This window comes from Colias eurytheme, chromosome 10, assembly GCF_061535395.1.
Source record: "Colias eurytheme isolate Ceu_HAF_F1 chromosome 10, ilColEury1 Martin Lab GWU primary, whole genome shotgun sequence".
NCBI classification, from domain to species: Eukaryota; Metazoa; Arthropoda; class Insecta; order Lepidoptera; family Pieridae; genus Colias; species Colias eurytheme.
The window spans coordinates 2,471,763-2,498,283 of NC_142989.1; the positions used below are offsets into that span (position 1 = coordinate 2,471,763).

A 26,521-nucleotide genomic window follows, 5' to 3' on the forward strand; every position below is an offset into this window, starting at 1 on the left:
TTAACTATGTCTAACATAAAATTACCGATAATTATTTACAAATGTACATCAACGTATTACGTTTTATGCTTAATTACTCAAGATGAGATTCCGTTAGCCCACGTGGTCCAGGTATAATTATGTAAGCTCGGCGCAGCTCTCAAATCTCTATGAAGGGGCACTCGCCTCCGAATCGTTCTTATAATTTCAACTTGTAAACGAGAGTACAATTCTTTGGCGACATCTGGCTGAGTGCCCGATATGTCTTTCGTTTCGCAGGGATCCTCCTTTATGTTGAATACGCAATGTTTTCCTGCAACACAGAAATAGGTCAATTAAAATAACGACATTGAAGAATTTGTAGACAGGATAAAGATTTTAATGGTCGTCATAATAAAACGTCTAACTTTAAATTGATGTCTACAGGTCACAGACTTTATTGTTCTGTGTATGCAGGATAAATTAAGATCATATAAGTCAAAATAAATCTGATAAAATCGACTTACCATTTTTTGGATAGCAAATCTCGTCATCTTTATAAGTTTCTTTAGTTCGACAATCTATTTTAATGTCGTTGCGTAAATTCGTATCGTTTAACGTGAACGGTATCTCCAAGTCTCGTATCACAGAATATATTTTACTTCTTTTAATTGCGTCTACATATGACGGAGGATGTCCTATAATCCCTCTGAAATCTTTCCCTTGGTGATTGCTATAATTTGTCAACACATTGCCGGCTATCAATTTAAAATCACCATGTATAATAGAAGCGAAACCGGTATAGTCGTCGATTTCGAATATATCATTTCGCTTGGAAGGTTTGTTCGATATGATATTGTCCCAGAGGTCAATACCGTCAATGTTTGTTGGTGGATCCGAGCCAACGGCCCGTATCAAAGTAGGCATCCAATCAACTATGTGCATATATCCTTTCCATAGGTGATTCGCTCCTGTTAAATTCCTGCTCCATACCAATCCATTTACCCTAATGCCTCCTTCAAACGGAGTTAACTTGAGGCCTCTTAAAGGATAATTGGATGCGTAATTAACAGATGATCCAGATGTTATTCCACCATTATCTGATATAAACGCAATAATTGTGTTGTCCAAAATACCTTTGTCATGTAGCGTTTTAACAATATCACCTACGCTGTCATCTAACTTTTTAACCATAGCTGAAAAAATAAAAAGAAGAATTTAGAAAATGGAATTCAACTACGTTATTATTTTTTTGATATAAAACTGTATTTTGAACGTTAACTGTAGAGCTCAATGAGTGCCCTCAATAAAAACTTTGAACTAAAACTTTCTCAAAAAAATTTTGGATGGAACAAACAGGACAGAAATTCAAGAAATTTTTCTTATAAAATTTGCAAGAATTAAGCGTAGTTTTTTATTTATATAAGCACACGTTTGTACAAACTTTGGGTACCTACATATAATACAACAACATATAAAACCCTAAAAACATTAGTAGGTACATAGATATATTTTTATCAATAAATGACCTACTAAATTATTTAAGTCTCCGTCATATAAACCTTTTAATATTATCATACATAATCTATACGGGTCAAGTATTAAGGCTGAGGATTTGAACTAATCTACTAATGTCCCTGAACCGAAGCTAAGTGATGTAGGCCTATTTATTATTTACAAATCCTTAATTAAGCAGTTACTTCCTTATTTAGTTATGAATGAATTCGTTTCCATGAAAATTGCCATCCTCTATAAATAATATTACTTGAACCAAACACGTGTAATAAACTATTTTCGACTGGTATTCGCTTAGGTATCTTTCTCGAAATTCGATTCTCGAAACTGAAATATCAAAACTCTACAAACAAAAGAGGAACTTTGTAAATCATATTTGCCTAGAATCTATTTACGTAAATTTATTTTACTTTTGATAGTCTTTTATTAAATGAAATTATAACATTTTGGAAACTCGAGAAAATTTAACCTGAAATCTATTTCACGATAAAACGAAAGACGAAAGATGTCGGTTCAGATTGAGACCTCGTGCGTCTCGGGCGGCTTTTGTTTTAACGTGATATTTTTTTTTTAATTAAATAATCGATATATTTATATTACCCGAGTATATCCTCCTTTTCGGGGACTCCACGTGTCGCATAGCACGCACATCTTCTGGAGGCGCTTGCAAGGGTGCCCCTTCGTTAGCGCAGTGCGGCGCGTTGTGAGCCACCATCAGGAATAGAGGCTGTGCTTTATCGTGCGATTTTATTACTGAAAACGTTTAAAAAACTTATTATTGAAAAACAGCTTTACTACTACCGATTTTTATGTTTGATTATTAAGTAAGTATTAATATTTTATTTTAGTCATTGGTTAAAGAGCCTTCATTTAGGTACATATGGAGGCACGTTTAGTTGAACAGCAATTAATGTATTGAGTATAAAATTTGATTAATATGTCAAGCAAATACCTATTCTATATCTCGACAGGTCAAAAGTAGAGTCACTGACCACCACCGTATTATATATTAAGAACTAATTCAAATGTAAATTTATTGTTAAATATTGACCTTGTGAACTTTAAATGGTAAAATAACAACTCACTTGACTTGGCTTCTTCATTATAAAGGTCTGTTACGTAACCCTTTTCGTCCCAAGCCGGCGTCATGTTTCTGTATAAATCCAATCCGGATACTTCTCCAATACTCCACTATAAATAAAAAAGACTAAAGAATATAACTTTGAAACTACCTTATTGTTATCTATGTATTTAGATTTACTATAGTACAGTCGACTGTCTATAAATCCGAATAATTTTTTTTTAATCACTCACAAGTACTTTAAAGTTCTCAGAAACGTACATAAATCTTTTTATCGGTGTGGGAAGGTAAAGATTTATATTCATTTAACTTTTACTTAACATTTATCAAAATATTGATACAAAATGCAACTGTTCACATCAATACAATTTCCATGACTTCATCTTTAATAAAGAAATATACATACATTTTCCATCAAAAGATATTCATAGTAATCAATGTAGCCTCCTCTGTGTCCGAAATGGCTATCAAATCCTCGAGACATTGGCAAATATTCTGTCCGCGAATGACCCACATGCCATTTTCCAACTAGACGAGTTGTGTAACCCAAATCTTTAAAATACTGTGGCATTATTTTCAATGTCAAGGGTAAGCCTCGATCCTCTCCATTTGTCAAAGGATAACCTTGCATGCCTAAAATACAAAACGAAACTTGAACATTTTCCTAACACGTATTTCAAAAGCGCCTGCATAAATTTCATCTTGTGTAATCCACGCTAATCGAGACGAGATCTAATCTTGGTAGATTGTACTTTACGATTCTCAAAGCAAATTGCGAATTTCATCCACCAAAAAGGTGTATAAGTTTTTGACAACTCATGTACAAACTATAACTCAACAGTCGGAAATCCCTCAAGTTTTGGGGCGTATTTCGATAAATTAGTTTTTGCGATATATGCTTAGGTACATGATTTATAAGAAGCTGAATGAATGAAAATAAGTATCAAAGTACAGCACATATCGATGGTCTATATGAAAATAGATGGAAATATCAAATTCTCATCATTTTAGAGACAAACCGTAGCTTTGGCTAGTTTAGTATTCAAATCCCTATCAATACAGAGAGATTAATCTAGATTCACGTAGGAGAGCAGGCTTTAGTGACAGGTATCTGCAATGTGGTCACTCGATAATTATTATTTGCACCATCCTATTACTTGTAGGCAATTGCAACTAAATACCTAAACTCAATTTACAACTATGTATATAGTATTTCGTAAGTAAAAAGGTTCTTAAAGAAGATATTTGTTACGCAAGCAGAGATGATCATCACATTTAGTGATGTTAAGAGTACATGCAACTGTAGTGCTTACAATCTTATTCTCTTGTTACATAAGATAACGCCTAATTACATAGGTATTATGTTTAACTAATTGATTTTCTTTACTGATCAGTAGGTGATCTATCTTCCAGACCTTCACTTTTGTCTCCACCAGAATTATTAATAGGTATAATTTGTTCTGTTCTTCACATTTGTAATTTTTAGTTTTGAGTAAAAGAAAAATCCCATTCGATACAGTTTTTATATGTTGTTTTCGTGCAATTTTTCTTAGTATAAGTACGTAAAGTTATTTTTTTAGCACTAAACGCTTTTAAATTACATGCAACAGACTGCAACTTCGCGTAAAGTTTTGCGCTCGATTTTATAGTGAAATCACAGTGTAAAGCTAAATGTATTGGTGCATTACCTGTGACATGGGCAAACTTGCTTGAAAGCAGCGCTGAGCGTGATGGTGTGCATATGCAATGGCTGTAATACCGCTCCAGGGCCACGCCTGTGTACGCCAGAAGGTCTATATTGGGCGTCAACACTTGGTCTGAACCGTGAAAACTCACGTCGTCCCAACCCTGAAACAGTAATGTGTAACTTTACAAACCGGAAAATTGCTCTTGAACATTTTCAGGAGTATTTCTTTTTAAAACAAAATAACACTCAAAACTGAAACAACAAATTAAACTATGATTCCAAAGCTAAGAATATTTATTTACTAAGTTTTATCTTCTTCAAGATTCTCCAATAAAAATAAAACAATTCAAACAATAACGAGAGCTTACTGAAAATTTTCCACATATAATATTGCCACTGAAATACTAAAATAAAATCTTTACATTCCGACATTTAAATAAAAATCGAAGAAATGTTGAGACATAATCTTAATACATTTTTAATTTTATATTTTGTCTTGATATTGTATTTGTACCTACCTATACCTATTATAATGCTGCAGGTCAAATAAAGGATATTTTTCAATGCAAAACAGAATGCGCTAATGTTAGCTAATAATAATAATAATAAAAAGGCGTAGGGATGTGACGACCCCATCGCCCCCGGTTGGCATATCTACAATAGATATCCCAACCGTGCAGTCAGTCACCCCGCATGGCACCTTGTGGCGAGGTGTCGGGGAGTAGCGACCCCGCGGGAACCGAGCGCTCCCGGGGGAGGCCCCTGTCCTCACCTCTGGACTGTCCCAGTGGCAGTTCGGAGTGAACAATGACGAGGTTCAGGATCCCCCACCTCTGGCTTGCCTTTGTTGGCCGTCCAGAGTGGAGCCGCCAGAGCTATATGCTCGGGGGTGGAAGTGTCTAATGGCGTAATAGCGGGGAAACCCGCTCCGGGCCCTAAGGCCCGTGATGGTGAAACCGGTGCCGCACCTCTCTACACCCCTAGCCGTTCAGCTGATGTTGCCCCCTTGTTGCCATTCTCGGTAACCTTTTTGGGAGCCCATCGACCGAACTGGCGAGTCACCGTCTGCCATTATTTTCAATTTTTAATATTGAAAAGGCAGACGTCCATAGTCCCCATAGAACCAATATACCAGTCCATCTAACACCCCCTTCCATAACCCAGTTTTGTTCATTTCCATTTTTCTGCAATAGTCCTACATTGGCCGCGGACTGCCCAGGGCTGTATCTCTATAGTGCAGTCATGGGCAGGCTGCGGCTGGTGTCCCACAACACATTAAATTCTCTAAAGGGCCTCTGCGTGTTGGACCTGTGTCCCCACGTAAGCCTTCCAAAGGACCGGGTATCTTCCTTCTGGTGGTACCCGTGTATTATGGAGAGAGACATAATAATAATAAATTCAGCGAAATGTATAAATAGGTACTTAACTTAAGGTATATAACAAATTAGCTGTAACTCGCGGTTTTAGCCGTGAAAGAAATCCCCAACTATGCACAAATGCAAATACATAGGTACTTTCATCCCCTATATGAAGTTAGGGGTTTAGTATTTATCTACAATATTTGGGTTTCAACTTTTTGTGTGTATTCTAAGCTGTGCTCTGCTTTATATTTGTTAGTTTTGAATGAAAACGTTCGTAACAGACACACAGGCAGACTTTATAATATTAGTAGAGAGTTATTATATAAATTATATCATGTTATTACGTACTGTGTGTCGGTAGACAAATTGTTAATTTGAGCAACACTGTAGAGTCGATCGTTATAAAACACAAATAAATTGGCGTAAAATAAAATAAAAAAATCCCGGCACGTTGCGTACCTTTTTTTGCGCAATATACAATCAATTGTGATCACATAAGTACTTCCAGTAGTACTTCACTTTCTAAACGCTCTCGACGTTATTTGTTTTCTTATTACATAATATGTGACATTTTATTATTGGTTAAAATAACTTAAAATGTGGGCCACGGGCAACTAAGAAACTACCCAGTTAAAAATCATAAAAAGTTTAAGTTTATGGTTCTAACTTCATATTTTCTGCTTAGTCGCTCAATTAAAAAATAGTTAGTCATATTTTATTCGCGCATGTATTTTTAAAAATAGCCGTTGAGATTTCTTATTTTTTTGACAAATTTTATTATAATTACTTATCCTTTCATAAAAGCCATCTCTTGACACTAACAAACACAACAAAAAAATATGAGGGTCTGAAATTGGTCCAACTCAGAACTAAATCAGGAAAAAGAGATTTATTTTTACCTATGTATATTGTTTGTTATTGAAGATTCTAATGATATGATAATATGATACTGATAAAATTTATTAAATCATATTATATGTGGCCTTTCGATATTCTATTCGAAATATAACATACGCGGCGTACCTACATCGTTTTAAACAGTGCATTTTCAATACAAGGACAGAAAAATTAATAATTGCATTGAGGTATTGAAATTGAAATATAAATACATAGATTAATTATTGTTAAAATTAATTGAATAAAAATCTAATACTAAACTCTACTTACCAGATCATCAGCTACAATTAGTACGATATTTGGCCGACTGCCTCCACTCAAACTCAATTGAGACACAATTAAACACAACCAAAATGTAAATAAATGCATTTTCCTTTAATATTGAGATCTTTATATTGAGTATCAAAATAAATACGCAGGTATTTACTCTTCCAAATAATTATAAATAGAGATACGTAGCATTAACCAAACCACGAAACCAAATCATGAAAAAGCTATACAATAAATTTTAAAAAATAAGTTTAATTTTAAAATAAACTATGTACAAATTTTCTTATACATAATATCTTACGTGCGTCTTTCGCACTGATAAAAAACATACTGACCGACAACATAAGAGACAATCTTTGCTTGCACGAATTGATTGTGCAATCGAATCAAGGGTTTTATGACATAATTAAGTGCATTATAAACTATTATTAATTATCAGAAAATAATTATAATATTAGTATGACGATAAATTATTTTTATATAATTAATTTATCAGTTGTTACGATGATTGAAAGTGAGTATTTAGAATACAATAACTTATACACACTAACAAAACTAAAATGGAGGTGGATCCCAAATTATTAACTTTAATCTTTATATTTTCCGGTCCCAATAATATTCTTGACCTTAAATTATAGAAAGCAAAAATAAACTTTTCTACTACCTATCTTAATTTATATTTCTACTTATTATTAAATATATAACACGTATATTACGTGTAAAAATATAGTGACAACACATTTACAGTGTAAAAAATGCAAAATATATCAAAAACAGTCTCACATACCCTCGATTAAAAAGATTTATATTCAGGGTTTGTAAGCCATTCAACATACCTAATTAAATAAATAAATACAGTTTTAATAATTTTCTGTTAGTACTTAATATATTTATTACCCATTATTTCGTAAAAGATACATCTGCAGAAGTTATAACGACATGATCCTTCAAGAGATTAAAAACCATCGCAAGAACCTTAGAATTATGTAACATTACGAAAAATGGCCAATTGTGGACACAATAAGTGTTTCAAGTACACAGTTTTTGAAATTATATTTGCGTACGACGTATATAATAACAATTTATTCTAATTTTATAAGCTGAAGAGTTTGTTTCATTGTTTGCTTGATTGAACGAACTATTCTGGAACCACAGGTGCGATTTGTAAAATTATTTCCCTGTCAATTTATGAAGGGAGGCTATATAATATCATCACACTAAAGACCTATAGGAGCGGAGAAATGCGGGTAAAACCGCGGCGCACAGGTAGTTAAATATATAACTCATAACTAGAATAGATCATTAACGCTTTGGTATTAAAAATAGAAGTTACGTAAGTGTAGATTTTAGGGTTCCGAACCTCAAAGAAGAAAACGGAACCTTTATAGGATCACTTTGTTGTCCGTCTGTCTATCTGACTGTCTGTCAAGACACTTTTTCTCAGGAACTCGTAGAGGTACCTACCAAGCAGAAATTTATAGGTATTGAATAATCTAGGGTCAATTGAAACTGTGGAAAATCAAACTTATATAGGTACCAACGAAATCAAAAGATACGGCTGTATAGTGAACGGCTGTTCATGCTACAAATTTTCGCAAATTTCGATATTATCAATTGAAACAAAATCTACAGGATGCTTTCCGTGAACAAAGAGTTTTGCAATTTGGTAAAAAGCAATGTCTTATAGCACAGATAAAAGAAAAATTGCTAAAAGCATAAATTTGAAATAACATTATAAAAAAAAATGTTTGTTCTCGTAGCGCGAGTCCGACTCGCACTTGCCCGGTTTTATCACTACTACTTACAAGAAAAATATTGAGTGATGAACTTCAAATACCCAGTGTTAATTTACGTAAAATGTACTTATTAAGATTAAATAGGTTTAAGTATGTTGATCAGTTTTCCTTATAATTTGCATAAATTTGAGATATTTTGGGATAAATTTGAGTGTTGCTTTAATTCTGATTCTACATTTTTTATTTATTTCAAACCTTTTCCTTATATACCTTATATGTAGATTATCAATGTTAGACCAATATAGAGTTAAATAAATTGGAGTTTTTAATTTATTTATTCGTACTATAACTCATAAATAAAACATTACTCATTTATCTGATGGGCTAAGTAAATATCTTTTTAGAAAAAGTTTCATGTCAAATAGGTACCAATTATTATTTATAATAATCTTTTTATATAACTATGTATTTAGGTAAATAAATCTATAATATAGTCTATACACTCACTGCAGCATCGTTCAAACTAACAGATATACCTACTTCTAATTTGATTCATAGTGTACAACTGACCTACATTCTGCAAGAACTATGTATGAGTTATGACCTATATACATAAATAGTTAATAGATCAGCAATGTATGTCGACAATTGCAAGGACTTCTGTCAAATAGCACGCTGTTCTGAAGAAATTCAGAGAAAAAAAAACAGTTGAAGATAAAATACGTACGACTCAATTTCCTGTATTTTTTTTAGTAAGGTAATATGTAGTTATGTATCTTCTAATTACCTAGATACCTAGGACATTATACTGATAGTCGAAGTATAGTTTACTATCCATTTTTCTTTTATGGATGTTGGCAGTCGTCCCATTTAAGTATCGGCAAGGAACGAGCACTTAATTAGATTTATGAATACTTATTTTTAATTTATATTTGTAGTTAACGTTGCATAAATAATTTTTAATTTGTTGAAGTTGCCTGCATTACTCCTAGGTATGCTTTGATTTTTAGTTGTTTGCTTTTTACCAGAAGTTCCTTCAGCTTTACAACTTTACTACCGTAAAGTTAAATTTAATTACGTAATTATATATATTTATTATCAATTATTAAGTATAATACGCAGATTTTACTGCAGAAGCAATTAGTGAAAGTCAACAAGTTATCAAATCAATATTTATATCCTGATTGATATAAAAATATTGACTACAGAAAGTAAGAACTAAGATTTCTTAGTGAGATACATAACTAAGATTTCTTAGTGAAATAATGAAATCTTATGAAATTTTTAGAGTGGCCACATGTATTTTTTTGGTATCCATCTTATTTATTTCTTATTTATCCCCTTGTAGATAATATATTTGATATCGGTCAAGTTGGTACGAGATATGTTTATTTCTGATTATCTTTTTTTTCTGATTACTTATCTCTGTTTCCGTACTCGAAAAATTAGTTTTTATTATAATATGCAAGGAAGAAAAACTAAACTTCTGTACTCACTAAACTCTTAGTATGGCAAAACATTATTCAGTTTAATAAGCACTAGCGGTCCGCCCCGGCTTCGCCCGTGGTACATATTTACGTTTTCTCTACATGAGAACCATCCTCGTACTTCAAGAAATATAATAAAAAAATAATTATCGAAATCGGTCCACCCATTCACGCGTGATGCCGTGACCAAGGAAAACGGGTTTCATTTTTATATACATATATGTAAATATGTATAGATAATAAATAAACAGTGGCCAAATATTCGTAGATAGACAGATTTTACAGAAATTTGGATCCTCTTATCAACACAACCAGGATCAACCGCCAAAGTTCATACAATATGGAACTCAACAAGGAACTAAAACTACTTATGCGAGCTCGTCTGCTATTTCAACGTGTAACCAACCCTCTCGGATTAGATAATAGTTAACGTTTATCACTCAATATGATTTGATAACATTCATGTATTAGGTTGGGATACATCATACTGGGATACAAATTGTAAACAAGTTCATAGCTAATAGCTATGTTATAATGTAATTGGTCGGGCAGACAACTGGTATCATCAGTAACAGTAGGATTTTTTTATTTACCTACGCTAGAACTATTTCTTAAAGTTAAATAAAAGATACGACTTCGTCACGTGATATATTATTTAGGTACGATTGATTTATATACATATTTTTCCTTGAGCATTTTCGTTTATCAATTATTGATCGCCATTTATATAGGCCCTCAGATTCAAATAAGCTAGCCATCAATTTTATTCGATTATTGTGAATTTTCACTTATAATACCACAAGAGCTTCAAAATTATCGGGTATTTTCCGATAGGTTCGTTGCAAACAAATGAAGGAGTCAAGTTTTTAGTCAAGGTTAAAAAATCACGAGCGCGAAGCGCGAGTGATTTTTCCTGAAAAACTTGACGACTTTATTTGTTTGCAGGGAACCTTGAGGGAAATGCCAGATAATTTTGAAGCTCGTGTGGTATTCGGGAGATTATATTTTTTTAGTTGAGTCCTTACATATGTATTCCATAAAAAGAATAAAGGGAAATTGAAATAAAAGTCCATATAAAAATGTCAACTTTATTAAAAAAACACACACAAAAAAAAATCACAAACTGTTGTCATTTTTAAGGTACTAGTATAAAATAAAAAATACTTAAATGCCAAACGTTCACAATTTAACTTAGTGAACATTTATAGTCTTATAATAATTGTACTTTCATTTGAACACGCTCCTTAAGAGGCATATGAAGTTGCGAAAACCATGAGTACTCTCGCAACCAGTAATATTACTTGATAAAGTATAATTGTAAACGTTACTGCTGTACGTAAGTAAATTTGCGTTTCTTACACTCCCGCTATAATTACTAAGTTCATTTGTACTTGTATTACTGTCTATCCATGGTAACCATATATAATTGTAATTAGCAGGGTCGGCTTCGTCATCCAATTTAGGAGCACCACGCCTGAGCAAATCTGACCAGAGAGCTCGTAACCTTATAGTTAACAAGGCTGTAATTTTTTGCCCTCGAGACCAGAGATTGTGACTCTCGGAAGGATCTTTCTGGACGTTGTATAAACAACCGCGAGCTGAAATGGAAAGGATTAAAGTTGGTTTACATCTTTTTACTTTATTTTCCTATAGTGAGTAATTAGGTCCTATTTAAAAAAATGTGTAATGATGCACATAAGGCGTTTTATTTAATTAGCATCAAATAACTTTATACAAGTTTATGAGCATTGTTTGGATGAAAATTTCAAGTAGATAGTAGGTGTCAACTGTCAAGTGAACTAAAATTGGTATTTTATTTATAAAATGTAAAGGTGTCAACTGTCAAGTGAACTAAAATTGGTATTTTATTATTTTATAAAATGTAAAGTGTGTTAAGGGTGCACTCACACACATCAGTCACCGTCAAGTCACCGATGACTGATCGGTGACGGTTTGTGTACGTATCCACAAACACCAGTCACCGTCATGTTGTCCGTCAGTCACGTCGCCGGTTTGACTGAATCATTGAACACATACATCAGGTTAGTGAGTGATTAGACGTGTGTCACGCTAGAGAACATGTAGCAATTGACGGTAGCACGACGCTGACTGAACTGAGACGTGACGGCACCGGGTGAGTGGGGATAAAAGTATGATACATGTATGGAAAGATTATTTGACGTGCCTGACCGGGGACGTCACTGATAGATTTCGTGCCGGCGACTGTCGTGTGGGAACAGAGTCATACTAGAACTATTGATACATATTTTTTTTTAATCCTGTCCGGTGACGTGCCGTGACGGTGACTGATGTGTGTGAGTGCACCCTAAATGGGTCATTTTATTATCACTTCTTTTATCAAAACAAAAATTGTAACACTTCTGGGACAGTGGCAGACAATAGTAGATTCAGGAAATCTGGATCACAAAACATTCTGCAGATAATATTTTTAATCTCACAATATCTAAATACAATAAAAAATAATAAAAGATTTGGTCAAATCAACTCTTTTATCATTTTTCACCACTAATTTTGAATTTTCTTAACATTGTGTTATTACAGAACATAAAAAATAGTATTTTTTTATGACCTGTGAGAAATTCTTACGCTATTTTCATGACTAATTTATGCGCCATAAATTATAAAGAATGATATAAATAAGGGCGAAACTTACTTGGTGACGGTAAACAAGGTTCTTGGTCCCTGACTTGATCTATTTGTTTAACCATTGCCGCCCGTCTTGTAGACATTACCTCTCCATAGTCGTAATTAATTCCCAATGTTTCTAAAACCTTCGCTACATCTGATGTAACGAGAGAAGAAAAGTAATCAGGTGGTGCTGCTTTATTAGCTAAATACTCGGCTCCATAATATCCGTTCCCCAATCCAGTCACATTTCCAATAATAATTTTATAGTCACCAGCCCTGAATGCCGCGTAAACGGTATTTCTATCTTCAACAGCAATAAAAACTTCCTTCCTTGGAGATTTCTGTCCTTGCAGTATTGCTGGCCATTGATTTACACCATCAATTTTTTCATCTATTTCTCCACCAGAAGCGGCTAACAATGTGGGCATCCAATCAGTGATATGCATTAAGCCATCATAAACTTTGGGTTTCAAAGATGCATGCCAAATAAAAGCAGGTACTCGAACACCTCCCTCCCACGGAGTTTGCTTTCGTCCTCTGAAGGGTAGATTTATTCCCCAATTACTGAACTGGCCCACAGTCGGAGCACCATTATCAGATATAAACACAATAATAGTATTATGAAGAATTCCTTTGTCAGACAATGCTCGCACCAATCTTCCAACACTGTAGTCTAAATGCGTGACAACTTCTGAAAATTTTGTTCCATATATTATATTTACATTCTACGTTCCAAGCTAAAAGCTTTCAAAGTGTAATTGTGTACACTTGAAATGTTTGTATTAAATAAAAGCAGCTGGCAATGTAGGATTCTGTATGTTATACGCACCTGCATAAAGTCGTCTATCTGAATTAGCGATGTGACGGTTTCCCAAATACGAGTTAAGAGGGGGTTGTAGCGCCCCCCCTGCGTTGCCGGCGTGTGGAGCACACGAAGTATAATGCAAAAAGAGTGGGCATGAAGTATTATGATTGTGAATAACTGTAATGGAAAGTAACATTTTACACCAACAAAATAATTTGTAAAGAAATACCTAATCATGAAAAAATGCCATGCCATCCACAGCATTATTGAAACACACATGCAAATCTTTTTGTCACGGATATAAAATAAGAATGGCATGTTAATGTATCAAACTGAAAATATGTTAGAGTTAGGGTCTTCAATGTTTATATATACTTTCTATTGCTCTATCTGTCAGAGCATCTACCACATAGCGCTCCTCTGTGGTTTGGGGTATATCGTTGTCAAAGAAATCCAATCCGTACAACAATCTTCCATCAGGCCACTACAAAATAAATAAAACTACTTTAAAAATCCTTTTAAAATCACAGACGGTTATAGCAAAAATATTACCTTCAAACCAAATTCAAATACATACCGTCTCTACTTTATTATACGTATAATAGTCAACAAAACCACCTCGTATACCGTAGTGGGTGTGATAACCCCGACTTGTTGGCAAATACTCTTTCTTAGACATTCCAACATGCCATTTTCCCACTAAATGCGTCTTATAACCTCGCTCTTTCAAACGAGCCGGCAACAATCTTTCAGTTAACGGAATACCGCGATCTTCGGAGTTATACAAAGGCATACCTTGCATACCTGAAATATATGCTTACAAAGTTATTTCTCGTCTGATATTCCTCAGAGACTAATTATTAAAATCAAATATGTAGCTTACGGACAGAACTGAAAATTTTAAACACAATCTGATTTATCATGTGGGAAAATATGTTGCACTATAAATATCAATGCGTGTTCAGAGCTCCAGAGAAATATAATTTTCATATGCAAATGTTTTTTTATTAATACCCTGGTCAAAAGGCTTGTGAATATTTCTTTATTAAATTTTATTATGCACATATTCTATAGGAAAACGGAATTAATTTAGTATCGTTTGCACAATTATTTAAATTATATTTGCACAATTTTAACTTCCACAATCTACAAATATACTTTATTATGAAAGGAATATTAAAAAATAGTCCCAATTAAAGTTTTAATATATATACTACATATAAATTTATAAATTTATAAAGAATAGAAAAAATTCGATCACGAGGCGGGACTCGAACCCGCATCCTTCGCGCCATTCCGGGGCGGATGCCTCACCAACTCAGCCACTCGTGACCCGCCCGAGTGATCGAATTTATTCTATTCTTTCAGTTTTATGTGTCTGAAGGGACACACCGCGCGCCATCTATTGAGATGATTAACAACCATTTCAACCAATATGAAGCACTTTTCAGTGAATACAATATTGTAACGATGGAACACGACCTTTTTTGTTGAATTTATATTTTTGGTTTTATGGCATTCAAATGCTTTATAAATATAAATTTATAAAGAATAGAAAAAATTCGATCACGAGGCGGGACTCGAACCCGCATCCTTCGCGCCATTCCGGGGCGGATGCCTCACCAACTCAGCCACTCGTGACCCGCCCGAGTGATCGAATTTATTCTATTCTTTCAGTTTTATGTGTCTGAAGGGACACACCGCGCGCCATCTATTGAGATGATTAACAACCATTTCAACCAATATGAAGCACTTTTCAGTGAATACAATATTGTAACGATGGAACACGACCTTTTTTGTTGAATTTATATTTTTGGTTTTATGGCATTCAAATGCTTTATAAATATAAATTTATAAAGAATAGAAAAAATTCGATCACGAGGCGGGACTCGAACCCGCATCCTTCGCGCCATTCCGGGGCGGATGCCTCACCAACTCAGCCACTCGTGACCCGCCCGAGTGATCGAATTTATTCTATTCTTTCAGTTTTATGTGTCTGAAGGGACACACCGCGCGCCATCTATTGAGATGATTAACAACCATTTCAACCAATATGAAGCACTTTTCAGTGAATACAATATTGTAACGATGGAACACGACCTTTTTTGTTGAATTTATATTTTTGGTTTTATGGCATTCAAATGCTTTATAAATATAAATTTATAAAGAATAGAAAAAATTCGATCACGAGGCGGGACTCGAACCCGCATCCTTCGCGCCATTCCGGGGCGGATGCCTCACCAACTCAGCCACTCGTGACCCGCCCGAGTGATCGAATTTATTCTATTCTTTCAGTTTTATGTGTCTGAAGGGACACACCGCGCGCCATCTATTGAGATGATTAACAACCATTTCAACCAATATGAAGCACTTTTCAGTGAATACAATATTGTAACGATGGAACACGACCTTTTTTGTTGAATTTATATTTTTGGTTTTATGGCATTCAAATGCTTTATAAATATAAATTTATAAAGAATAGAAAAAATTCGATCACGAGGCGGGACTCGAACCCGCATCCTTCGCGCCATTCCATTTTTTCTATTTCTTTTCTATTCAATTTTTTCTATTCTTTATAAATTTATATTTATAAAGCATTTGAATGCCATAAAACCAAAAATATAAATTCAACAAAAAAGGTCGTGTTCCATCGTTACAATATTGTATTCACTGAAAAGTGCTTCATATTGGTTGAAATGGTTGTTAATCATCTCAATAGATGGCGCGCGGTGTGTCCCTTCAGACACATAAAACTGAAAGAATAGAATAAATTCGATCACTCGGGCGGGTCACGAGTGGCTGAGTTGGTGAGGCATCCGCCCCGGAATGGCGCGAAGGATGCGGGTTCGAGTCCCGCCTCGTGATCGAATTTTTTCTATTCTTTATAAATTTATATTTATAAAGCATTTGAATGCCATAAAACCAAAAATATAAATTCAACAAAAAAGGTCGTGTTCCATCGTTACAATATTGTATTCACTGAAAAGTGCTTCATATTGGTTGAAATGGTTGTTAATCATCTCAATAGATGGCGCGCGGTGTGTCCCTTCAGACACATAAAACTGAAAGAATAGAATAAATTCGATCACTCGGGCGGGTCACGAGTGGCTGAGTTGGTGAGGCATCCGCCCCGGAATGGCGCGAAGGATGCGGGTTCGAGTCCCGCCTCGTGATCGAATTTTTTCTATTCTTTATAAATTTATATTTATAAAGCATTTGAATACCATAAAACCAAAAATATAAATTATATACTACATGTCATAGAAGGTATGAAAATATAGCGCCTCACAAAAATTTTATAGCAAAATTCTTATTCAGCCGCACAATACCTTTTTATTCTGTTATTATTTAAGTTTACTGTAGCCGTTTCTTCACTTAAAAATTGTTACATATTTTGGATATACATATCTACTAAAAACTAATTAGCAATTTCGATTGGTAAATAGTAAACCTTACTGAGTCTGATCGTAAGTAGGTACACATTTCGGATATTAAACTTAAAATACAGTTTAAAATAATATTATAATAAAAAAGTAGGCATACCCCATTACTTTCTAGAATATTCATAAAATCATGCATTTTCCAATAAAACGAAGATAAGGTAGTATTATTATATATTCTGTGCTAAGAGTAAAAAAGCTCATACCAAGTCGCATTGGATATTTCCCAGTGAGAAGTGCTGTTCTGGCGGGAGTACAAATGGCTTCACTATAATACTGTTTGAAAATAACACCACTAGTCGCTAGAGCATCTAAATTAGGCGTTGAAATCTGGTCAGAGCCATGGTATGATACGTCATTCCAACCCTGAAAATATAAAACACATACATGTTACAAAAATGTACAAATTTTTACTCATATCTCTCTCCAAGGGAATCCCTTATCTAACGGACTCTAAGCATACCAAACTTCAAAAAATCCGTTCGGTAGTGTTGTCTTAATAAAAGTACTATACGGTCATGATGTTTTTTATGCCACAGTCGGCAAAAAGGTGGGGCGCCCGATACCATGAAAATTTTCTGGCGTAAGACTACTTGCTAAGTCCTTACGCCACTACAAATGGATTACCGACTTTTAAAGATATGGGATACGGAAAGGATTGATGATGGAAATAAAGGATAGTACTGGAAGGGGAGCATAGTAGCGGTACCTTCCGCGGTATGAGCTGGCCATTCGTTCCAAAGCATGTTTGACTACAACATTTGCATGATACGTATAGACAGCAAGACTATCAGAAACACAAATTTGTCGTAGATTTGTCTTCTATCTATTAAAAAGAAAAATCTAGAAAATTCTTCTAATTATATGAGTGCAGAATTTGACCTTTTACATTTTTATTGGTATAATACAGACAGATTTTGATATAACAATCATATAAATATATTGATTACAGAAATTATGACGTATCGGTCAAGGCCTGGGTTGCGTAAACAGTTGTAATTTGTCAATTTATCTGCAAGTTATCATACTGAAATAAAAATATCGTTCTAAGGGTGCACTCACACACATCAGTCACCGTCAAGTCACCGATGACTGATCGGTGACGGTTTGTGTACGTATCCACAAACACCAGTCACCGTCATGTTGTCCGTCAGTCACGTCGCCGGTTTGACTGAATCATTGAACACATACATCAGGTTAGTCAGTGATTAGACGTATGTCACCATAGAGAACATGTAGCAATTATTGACGGTAGCACGACGCTGACTGAACTGAGACGTGACGGCACCGGGTGAGTGGGGATAAAAGTATGATACATGTATGGAAAGATTATTTGACGTGCCTGACCGGTGACGTCACTGATAGATTTCGTGCCGGCGACTGTCGTGTGGGAACAGAGTCATACTAGAACTATTGATACATATTTTTTTTTAATCCTGTCCGGTGACGTGCCGTGACGGTGACTGATGTGTGTGAGTGCACCCTAAATCAAGCAGTTCCTAGAAAGTTCGACGACATGTGACAAATAAAATGATTTGATACACGATTACACACTTACTATATAGATACAAACGCGCACTTTACTTGGCAAGCTTATGTATTATGGCTGAAATTGAACTTGAAATTAGGTTGAAAAATCATATTATCATTTTTCTCAAATTTTCTTACATGTACAAAAATAAGATTGTACATTGTCCTTATAATGAATGTCCTATAAATTTAATATAGGCACATAATATTATGTTATCTCTACATAGAGATTATAATATGGAAATACTAAAAATAAATTAGAGAGATGGCAATATCCGAATTGCTCTGTAAAACCGATCTTCTTTAATATTATTTCGGGTGATAACAATAAATTTATTATAATATTCGAATGAATTCTAATTCAATATTCAATTAAATACCTTTCGTCAATCGTCATCAACATACCTTGTTTGTTTTACTAGACTGTCAAACAAACTTATCATCATTAGTGGTTAAGTACCAACGATTTGCATATACCTAATTTAACTTTTGTAAATGAAAAATAGAAAATGCCTTAACTGTAGGTTTTAGCCTAAAATTGATGACATCCTAAATAGGACAGTGTTTTTCATTCGCTTAGTATTTTTTTCGAGAGACAAAGCTTAGTAAATAGACTACTTTTCACCAGAAGTACCTTATACGTTATTAAAGCAATAAAGTAAAGGACCGTTGTTTATTTAAGTTATTCGTCTTGTTTTGCGTCTCGCATTTTAACTTGTATCTTGTATACTAATGAATATTTGGAAACTAGATGACGCCCAACTCTACATTTACGTAAAAATCTGTGGTTTTGCGTTTTATAGTCTATACCTACTAATTATTAATACTACAAAGAGCTATAGGTGGCTATAGTATCTATCTTTGTATGTTTGCACGGAGTAACTTTGGAAGTTCTCGGGGTTACCATGATGTCTTCCAGGAATGTGATGGCGCTCGACGATCTATAGCACTCTCATATTTTATTCAATGACATCATGGTAATGAAAATTATTTTTCCAACAGAAAGCTACACTATTCTGGAGTTACATAGGCTATTTTTTATACCGTGTCAACCTTGACAAAGCTGAAGTTTTTTCTTATATAAAGATGTGCATAGAGTAGGTCAATGAGAAAGAAGTAAATGAGTTCATAAGTGATTTAGTAAGACATTATCAACATTAGAAGTAATATAAAGTCTGAGAATAAAGTTCCACAGACCCGCTACGAAATAAGAATTATTTTTAAAGACTAAGAGTTACCTACACGTGGTCTTCACCATGGTGTCTGGTTGCGAATTGTGTGAAACTATAAACTACAATGAGGCTATAGCGGTCATGCTATCAGGTTATCTAGAAAGTTATCCTCTGTATTAAAATGTACACATTTATTATGAACGATACCTTTCTGAAGCATTTCATTTAGCGTTTATTAGTTACTAGCTTTCCGCCCGCGGCTTCGCTCGCTTCGTCTAAAACCCAATAAATTATATCCAAAACCATCCTCTTGAATCACTCTATCTATAAAAAATACATCAAATTCCGTTGCGTGGTTTTAAAGATTTAAACATCATATCGACATAGAGATTAGAGACAGAGAAAACGATTTTTATGCTACTCGTATGTAAACTACACATCCATACAAAAGAATAATTAAAATTTAATTGTAAATAAGGAAAATGGCAAACCAGTTTTATTTTAAATTAGCTTCCACATGTGTTTTGAATTTAAATGTACATGTAACTGTATCTTTATCATATGCTCTGCCATTTTTGCAATAATAAATTAATATATTTTATATAATTTAACGATTATTTTGATGGAAAACTTTCTTAATTTAGCAATTAAATAAATAATTAAAATATAAACACAACATTTTCGTAAAACTACTTTACTAGGTACAATTGGTAATAGAAGGTAATATTTTATCACATTGAAATTAATCAAATAACAATTTTATTAAGTCTTGCAACAAAGCATTGTTATAAACGCGGGAACATAAAATTGCTTCGAGATAGTTGCACCAATATTGTAATCTGTGAATGTAATATTACAAACATTGTTCACGGTCTTTCACCTACCGTTTTTTACATACAAGTACACTACCGACCAACATTGAAACTATGGTTTCACAGAAAAAATACGACAAAAGTAGAACATAAAATATAATATATACACATTTAGTTAATTTTTTTATTAGAAGGACTTGGATTACACTGACAGCTATAACGAAGATGATATAGTCAGATTACTATCAGAAATGTATTTATTATACCGATCATAAATGTAATTACTAATTACTCTCATATGAAGTAAGTAAATATTATGCATGTAGTTGATAGAATATGTAAATCTATTGTGTAGGTCGTGGATTTTTAATGACAATGGTCTCGATTACATATCTACACTTCTGAACAGAGTTATCTCCTGGCTTTAATTGCATGAGAATTATGTTACTAAATATTTCATAGGTAAGGTCCTGCCTCATAGAGTGGTTAAGGTAGGTACTAGGATAGGATATGAGGAGGATTCAAGATACATAATATATTATGACCATAGTAATTTCCTCTGTGACTCATTTGAATAGATAAGTAGTATCTAATGAACTAAATATATATTTACAAAAGGTTTTAACAATAGCAGCTTTGTTATTATCTTATTGAAAATTAAGTATGTGAAATCGACTTTATACGAATTTTAAAATAAATTGCTTCCGCTACATATTATCTCATGAACATTCTTTTGACACAATTATTGTCTGAAAACATACTATCTCTATACGAAACCAATTATTTTTAAAGAAAATTGGAATTCAGGGAGTTAAACAACAATGTTAGCGAGCAATTTTCATTTTAAATAAAATTTATGCATTTTTATGATGATATTATCTAAAGTGAAATTTTATTCAGTTGTATTTTTTTGTTGAAAAGCAATAATTATTCTGCATTCAATTTGCCCTTTGAAAGCTAATTTGTTTCGCTAAATGCTCTATTAGCGATATTTTGCATTAAAATAAGTATAACTCAGAGCAAATATCTAATAAAACAATGCAATATTGTAATACGTAATCAAGATAAACTTGCAGGTAATATATATTGAGAAACTATCAAAGAATAATATCGAAATTAATTTATTCTGTGGCTTGGCTATACTATTTTTTTTTTATATTAATCGCTTTTAAATGCCGAGTATATTATCATTTATCACATTCAAAATGCTTGAAACGACACAATCATTCACTAAATCTAAACTTAAATGTAATAATTAAATTGATCACAATCAATCTAGTTAGTTACGTATTTCATTTAATTTTTTTATTTGTAAGTATAGGTAGGATTCTTATTTGTTAATTGCTCTATTTAAATTCATGAACAAATAGGTACCTACGAAAAAAATGTCCTTACAGTCAATTACTTACAAGTGTAGAACTTTAAAAATATTTATGGAACCTATTCGGCCCCAGGCGTGTTTCTGCATCAATTATTTTTTCAGTCATTTAAGATGTATTGTGTACATAGTCTAGGTAATGGAATTACTTTGATTTGTTTAGGATTTAGTGAGTAGGTAACTAGATTACCTAATGACCTACAGAGCAATGCGTGTACGTGCTAGCAGGTAATCAACGCGTAATCAACGGTACTCTTGACAAAGATAATGACATTGCTATTACAATATTATCCTGGGTACATTAATTATAGAGACTTGGTAATTTTTTGCGTATATCGTAATATATGTCCCAGCAACGGTATACTAAGCCCCAAGGAGGTTATAGTTTTGCATACGCTGAGTACGTAAAAAATACTTATAAAATTCCAGACGAATTTTTTTGACAAATAGATGAATTCTTAAAACTCTATGTGTACACCCCTAACAAGCAACCCGCTCAACTTTGCCACCCACACGTGAACTATCGCTTAAAATTATGTTTTCATAGACAAAATGCTCACATTAGCAAAGCGGTATAGGCCGGCAGCGCGAAGCTAGAGACGAAAACATGGATTTTACGGAAAAATTAAGCAAAAATTTTTTGGCGTAATTTTGTTGTTTAAGTAGTTTTTACGTTTTCAGTGTATACAAGACTACAAGTTCCTTAGCGCTTAGTATACCAATAGTGGGACACCCTGTATATGGAAATTTTTCGTTGTAAAATAATCTGCTAGCCTCTGTGTAACGTAGCGGAACAGTTAGGTACAATTTACAATAGAAGATACGATTATTCATACAATCTTATATAAAAAAAAACCTATCTCTTATTTTCATGATCATGAAAAATATTTAATTTGAAGATTATAATAATGATTGTTTTCAGTGAATAAACTTTTAACACACCTCTTTGCATAATTGCTAGACAAGCGTTTTAGTGAACATTTTTGGGGTCAGAAAGAGCTTAGAAGCTTAGAACACAATATGTAAAGAAAATGGTCTGGCATAAACAAAAAGTTATAATATGCTATAATAATATTACTATGACTAACAACGATGAAACACCTTACTGTAATAAGTTCAGTTACCTTCCAAAACAATAAAAATACATAATAAAATAGGTAAGTACAATGATTATAATATTAATTACTCTTATTTAATTCGCACTAGAGTGTAAATTTAATTGCGAAATTCTATTATCTACTACTATACTTACATAGATTATAAATAAAAAACCGTTACACGCATATTTAATTAGTAACGGAATTAAATTCGACGGATCTACTTTATAACACTTTATATAATTTGAATATTATAATGTATTTTTATAATTCAAAATTCGCTTCAATTATTCTACCGATTTCAATCATAACTTATTACAATTCATTCTAAAAAAACGGTTTAATAACAACCTGATGGATAAAATTGATAAAAAAGTATTCAATTTTAAAGGTAAATCACTAGTTTATTTCTCCTTCTGCCTTGGGTGTAATTACTTGAAACCAACATGAAACTGATAGAGACAGATCTTAGAACATAAGTAGGGTTTTTTTGTAAAAATTTAAAACACTGGTGCTGGCGATTGAAGCAAGTGATTGTTCAACAACTTTTTGTAAAATCGATTAATGGATACGTTATTTTCACATCATGAAAGAGTAAATTGTAGAGTGTGTTGGTTTACATAAATTAAATATATTTATTGTAAGGTATTTTGGTTAGGTATTATATTGAATTCCTGCCTACGATTATATTTTAATTCATATCATATATAGATAGTAATCTATAGTAGGTAATATCAGAGCATTATGTTTTTATTACCTATCGAACAAGTAAAAAACAAAATGTTATATAAACTCACCATATCATCAACCATTACAAAAAGTATGTTGGGTTGTTCGAATGGTTGATTGTAATCGCTGGCTGATACAGAAAAAAATCCCAGGAGTAACCACCATTTTTGCCTAAAATTATAAAAAAAAATATCAGCATTAACAGAATCAAAAATATAAACAATAGATCAATTGATCAATATATTTCACGATTGAACTATGATTGAACGAAAATTGTAGAGTAGTATCATAACATTCAAAATGCGATGTACATCGGAGTTACCACTCAGTGCACTTTATTTAGCATACAGAATTTGAAATGATTCCCAACGGCCGCGGCGAAGCATAATATAAGTTTAGACTCTATTCTTCTTATATATAAAAATGAATCGCAAAATGTGTTGGTAAGCGCATAACTCGAAAACGGCTGAACCGATTTCGATAATTCTTTTTTTATTATATTCCTTGAAGTACGAGGATGGTTCTTATGTAGAGAAAACGTAAATATTATGTACCACGGGTGAAGCCGGGGCGGACCGCTAGTATTTTAATAAAATTTAAGGATCGTTAAGTATTTCACATAAGTTTGAATTACAAGTTAATATGTAAAATGGGATGATAACAATAAAATAATAAGAACTTATTTCTAATACCTAAACATATGATTTAAAAAAAAACATAGAATATATGAATACAGACTCAATGTAGAGTTTAGAATATTAGATGTTGAGTATGTAACTGTAAAACCTTTAAAATCTTTCGTGTCAAGTTGGTGTTTTATTAAAAAAATCACACGAAAATGATTGTTAGTTAACTAGAAAATTAGAAATTTAGGTAAAGATAAAGACTAAAGTTACTTATTAGTTATTAGCATAGAATATATATTCATGTTATTAGTCTTATATGCTTGATTGTAATTAACATAAAGTGCTATTTTTATTGCAGCCAGTAGCAACCTTATTCATAAAAAAATATTCGAGGTGCGACAATAAAACAGAAACAATGCACATAATACTTACATATTCAGGATATGACATTAAGACTAATTGAGCAGTTTATGTAGATAATATCATTTACGTGTACCAATTTCTAAACTGAATGTGGAAGAACTCTTTCTCGTATGAGCACCTACGTATTAATTAGTATAGTATTATGCTATCTTTGGTAACTGGTAATAATATAGTACATCCAATAAAGGACGATAAACACAACATTCAATAGAAAGGGCATTTAATTTTCAGAACGAGGATGTCGCGTCAATAAATCAAATTTGTCGCGGCTCCCATTGAAAATTCACTGGAAAATAGTATGGAAGGCCGATTTGTGACGTTAATTTAGTGACATTTTTTGTCTAATTAATTTAGTTTTTTAACTGATTGTGTATGTGGTAGGTATATCTTCTAGTGAAGAATTTTGAATTCGAAAATCTTGGAAACTATTCACGGGAATACCCAGTGCCGGCGTTAGGGGGGCGAGAGGGGGCGATGGCCCAGGGCGACAAATTCTGGGGGGTGCCAAAGTCTGAAGTTGGAGTCTCTTGACTCTCCTGGTGCAAACCTTCAGAACACCTCAAGTGGGCACTGGGAATTAACATTTTTAAACTACAATAACATTTTTAAACTTTTGAAATTTTCGATTAAATTAATATACTTCCTATAACACCAGTTTATTAGTAACAAAGTTATTCATTGTTTCACATCAAACTATTGTTCTTTACATTTCGTGATAATCTTCAATTAAAGGACTCCTTGTAGAAACAGCCAATAAATTTTGCTTTACAATATTTAATTGTTTGTTATAAATAAAAATCAAAATGACCTACTTTTAATTTTATTTCTTAAAATATCTACATTGCCGACAGTGATCCTATATATTGCTATAATTAATAAGTTACCTACATACTTAATATGATTAAAATTATAATGTGTAAAAATTGATATCAGTTAAATTGGTTTTGTTGGAAATGAAAGATTACATGTACGAAAAAATCTCAAACATAGGTACATGAGTATGAGATAAATTAGCATTTTTATTTTTTGCAAAATTTTAACCTTTTAAAGTTTATGTTCTAAATTAAGAATAAGAGGAGGCAGGAGCACCCATATTGATTAATGAAAGCAAATGACTTACCAATCGAAAAATCTTAGTATCATTTTGTATGAATGTATATTATCTGTACATGCACTAGATCAAACGCGGCACATTTTCGATTCGCGAATTTTGTAACAATGTCGATAATTTTTAGGACCTGCTCGCGCGCCTGCCACTAAGATACAAAAGTAAAGCAGCGAAGGTGGAGAACTTACAATTGCAAAATGATATACGCTATTGTTAATAGTCGCTTTATAAGTCATTTGTCTTTTAATGCGGCGTTTATTTGCACGCGTTAGTTTCGGTAGATACTGTAGGGAAGTCGTTACTGTGTTATCTCACATTGCGTATAGCTACACCCAAATACTAGAAATTGCAAATTTTATATCGTCAAAAACCGTCTAGCATCTAAACTTAGCCTAGCATTTTAACTAGTTTTTGTTTTCTGCCGAAACATGTTTCAAATTGACCAATTAGTGCAAATTCGTGAAATATTAAAATCATCAGTTTTATTAAAACAATTTAAATTTAAAAATGAATTTATTTTCTGAACAACAATTAAAAATGTTTAAGTAACCCTATGACGCAAACCATAACATTCTTAATTGTCGAGCTATTTTTTTAAAAATAGCTCGACATTTTTTTTTCAAGAATTTTAGAGTTCGTTAGTGAATTGAGATTGTTAATATTTTTTTATTATAATTATAACTATATAAAAAATAAAGACGATAAAATATTTGGAGAAGTAGAGAAAAATGATAGAAGATAGATAAGAAATTGATAGTCA

The 26,521-nt window shown here is 33.0% G+C and overlaps 2 protein-coding genes across 2 annotated transcripts; both read right to left on the bottom strand.

Annotated features, from left to right (window-relative positions):
* On the bottom strand, nucleotides 1–6,891 carry LOC149905042 (arylsulfatase I-like). The gene is made up of 7 exons (XM_090106465.1): nucleotides 6,770–6,891; nucleotides 4,243–4,402; nucleotides 2,961–3,187; nucleotides 2,559–2,664; nucleotides 2,074–2,226; nucleotides 486–1,154; nucleotides 1–292 (listed from the first exon to the last, which is right to left on the bottom strand). Exons 1-7 carry the CDS (start codon nucleotides 6,866–6,868, stop codon nucleotides 78–80), a joined length of 1,629 nt encoding a protein of 542 aa, XP_089962591.1. The 5' UTR covers nucleotides 6,869–6,891; the 3' UTR covers nucleotides 1–77.
* A 4,175-nt stretch (nucleotides 6,892–11,066) lies between these two features.
* LOC149905043 (arylsulfatase B-like) lies at nucleotides 11,067–25,933 on the bottom strand. The gene is made up of 8 exons (XM_090106603.1): nucleotides 25,774–25,933; nucleotides 23,673–23,775; nucleotides 17,093–17,252; nucleotides 14,024–14,250; nucleotides 13,822–13,930; nucleotides 13,471–13,623; nucleotides 12,667–13,332; nucleotides 11,067–11,590 (listed from the first exon to the last, which is right to left on the bottom strand). The coding sequence occupies exons 1-8, from the start codon at nucleotides 25,794–25,796 to the stop codon at nucleotides 11,220–11,222; spliced, it is 1,812 nt and encodes a 603-aa protein (XP_089962729.1). The 5' UTR covers nucleotides 25,797–25,933; the 3' UTR covers nucleotides 11,067–11,219.
* Nucleotides 25,934–26,521: the final 588 nt, after the last annotated feature.

What these genes read in the sequence shown, in the direction of transcription:
- LOC149905043 (XM_090106603.1), bottom strand. Translation starts at nt 25,796, where the DNA reads ATGATACTAAGATTTTTCGATTG. An exon ending in CGTATAATAAAGTAGAGACG is followed by an intron (nt 13,931 to 14,023) that starts GTATGTATTTGA and finishes TTTATTTTGTAG; the next exon opens with TGGCCTGATGGAAGATTGTT. An exon ending in AGATAGACGACTTTATGCAG is followed by an intron (nt 13,333 to 13,470) that starts GTGCGTATAACA and finishes CAAAATTTTCAG; the next exon opens with AAGTTGTCACGCATTTAGAC.
- LOC149905042 (XM_090106465.1), bottom strand. Translation starts at nt 6,868, where the DNA reads ATGCATTTATTTACATTTTGGTTGTGTTTAATTGTGTCTCAATTGAGT. An exon ending in CAAGTTTGCCCATGTCACAG is followed by an intron (nt 3,188 to 4,242) that starts GTAATGCACCAA and finishes TTTGTATTTTAG; the next exon opens with GCATGCAAGGTTATCCTTTG. An exon ending in TAATGAAGAAGCCAAGTCAA is followed by an intron (nt 2,227 to 2,558) that starts GTGAGTTGTTAT and finishes AAACGTTTTCAG; the next exon opens with TAATAAAATCGCACGATAAA.